This window comes from Cynoglossus semilaevis, chromosome W (assembly GCF_000523025.1).
Source record: "Cynoglossus semilaevis isolate Cse_v1.0 chromosome W, Cse_v1.0, whole genome shotgun sequence".
Classification (NCBI taxonomy): Eukaryota; Metazoa; Chordata; class Actinopteri; order Pleuronectiformes; family Cynoglossidae; genus Cynoglossus; species Cynoglossus semilaevis.
In genome coordinates this window covers 8,864,544-8,867,052 of record NC_024327.1, presented here as the reverse complement: position 1 = coordinate 8,867,052, position 2,509 = coordinate 8,864,544, and the positions used below count along the sequence as shown (strand labels likewise).

Here is a 2,509-nt window from a genome sequence, read left to right as displayed (position 1 = left end):
GTGCATTAGTTACTTTTTTCGTACTTTTTACTACTAAATACTTTTACTTTATACCAGTCTGATGGATGAGTCATTTTTTAAGCTTCAACTTTGGTTCACTGCATGGAGCCTCGTTTATGAGCAAGTTTTCATAACCCTGAATTTATATCTTTAAAAGGTATCTTTGGTACACATCGGCCTGTTACGTTTAAACTGTCTCCCTTCTAAAGAAATGCCATTATACAACATCACTTCAATCAATGCTATTAACCTTAAAGCAAACTTGTCTTTTCTCTGATTTTACATAGGCGGTATAACGTGACTGTTAATGTTGGTATTAAACTCTCTGGTCTGCTTTACACTGTAATGCCACTCAGCTCTATTCTGCCTGTGATGGTCCTAATTATTTTCTACCGCCACCCTTTATAATCCAGAAAAGAAAATAGTAGAGCTGTGTCAGCATAATCACATTTTCGGGGAGAATATGATTATTATGCGTTTGTATTAACTTGTGGTGGTTCATATATAGAATCTATTGGACATCGTTGACACGAATAAAATATGTATGTTGCATTTGATTTTTTGTGCTCAGGCATATTTTAGGTCACCTCCTCATTCTAAGATATACTGTGACCTCTATTACTGTTGGAAAAAAAAAAAAAAAGGAGGCAGAGTCCATTGATTTTTTTTTTCTTATTAGACGATGTAACCAGTCTCTGTCAAGGCACAATGGTAATTTAAAGAGAATAACCCTTTCGCTTTGTGTACAGTCAAAACAAGACGCGCTTATGTCCTCCTCGCCGCTTCATTTGCGATTCTGGGTGTTCTGTGCTGTCGGTGTATAATCTGTTTCACTGCATCAACATGGTGAGTATGACAGGGAGCACCTGAACGTGATCTCTTATCGCTGTTTCTCGTTTAGGCTGAAATATAATAAAGGACGTTTAATGTGCACGTCCACATAGACGTCCCTGGTCTTTTGTTTTGACATTGTTAAATTAATAAAATAACCTTTGATTGACATGCTAGCCAGAGCTAGCAACCGGCTAGTATGAGTGCCTAACGTTAGCTTTCATTTGAATCAAATGCATTTAAGTAAAACTATGTTAACGTAACATTGTCGAGGTATGTTGACAGAGTTGAATCTTTTTAGGCCATAAGGTGAACCCTATTATCGTTTTATCTCGCTCCGACGTCTGCGAACTACACGAGCTTAACTTCATAAAAAAGAACGAGTTACGTTAAACTTACAGCAAAAAGTTAATTGTTATGGCGAGGCATTTTATGCCGAACTAGTTTCATCAGGGCTTAATACGATTTTGCTTCGCGAGCGGTGCAAGGGTTCGACACGTGATCGTGCTAGACCAATCGAGTAGCTGATTGATGTCAACACTTGAGATTTCGTTATTTTACTCATTTTTGTGAGTTTTCCTCGGTATTGCTAAATAAAACTCCACAGGCAGCTATCTTACTTTTATGTTTACCAAAAGCTGCTACCCTATTGGTGTAGTCCAGTCACATGTGGACCGTGTCACCTCTTGCGCACCAAAATCTTATTGCGCCTTGAAGATGCTAGTTCTGTATAAAATGCCTCCTTATAAAAAAATGGGCAGGCTTTTTTGTGACGAATTGTTTGCTGTAAGCTTAACATAACTCCTTTATATGAACTAAAGATTGTGTAGTTCGCAGACGTCGGAGCAGAATTCAATTTCTGAAAGACTTTGTTCACATTACGGACTATTTGTACTAGATTGACAGTAGTCAGACACAATAGGTGGACATTGACTTCCATCTTATTCAAGCTTAGCATATTGCTTACAATACCTGGCATTAGGACACCTTTGAGGAAAGACAGGCATACACCTGACGTGTAGTTTGACCTCGGGATGCCCTCAAAGAAACGGCTTGTATAGTGGTTTAGCAACGTGGTTGTTTATTTTTTAAGATAATGTTATTGCGCTCCTGAAATCAACTACACGATGTAACTTGCTTGCTAATTTGCTGATAAACATAAAAACAAAAGGTGTATATATACATGTGTATATATCTATATATATCTATACAGGGAGTGCAGAATTATTAGGCAAATGAGTATTTTGACCACATCATCCTCTTTATGCACGTTGTCTTACTCCAAGCTGTATAGGCTCGAAAGCCCACTACCAATTAAGCATATCAGGTGATGTGCATCTCTGTAATGAGAAGGGGTGTGGTCTAATGACATCAACACCCTATATCAGGTGTGCATAATTATTAGGCAACTTCCTTTCCTTTGGCAAAATGGGTCAGAAGAGGGACTTGACAGGCTCAGAAAAGTCAAAAATAGTGAGATATCTTGCAGAGGGATGCAGCACTCTTAAAATTGCCAAGCTTCTGAAGCGTGATCATCGAACAATCAAGCGTTTCATTCAAAATAGTCAACAGGGTCGCAAGAAGCGTGTGGAAAAACCAAGGCGCAAAATAACTGCCCATGAACTGAGAAAAGTCAAGAGTGCAGCTGCCAAGATGCCACTTGCCACCAGTTTTGCCA

The 2,509-nt window shown here is 38.7% G+C and overlaps 1 protein-coding gene across 1 annotated transcript in view; it reads left to right on the top strand.

The window, feature by feature from the left end:
• Positions 1 to 555: 555 nt before the first annotated feature.
• The window catches only part of LOC103397122 (transmembrane protein 161B-like), a 31,950-nt gene continuing 29,996 nt past the window's right edge, over positions 556 to 2,509 (top strand). The window contains 1 exon segment of the mRNA XM_008335357.3: positions 556 to 846. Within this exon segment, the coding sequence (XP_008333579.1) occupies positions 844 to 846 (3 nt within the window). The 5' untranslated portion in view covers positions 556 to 843.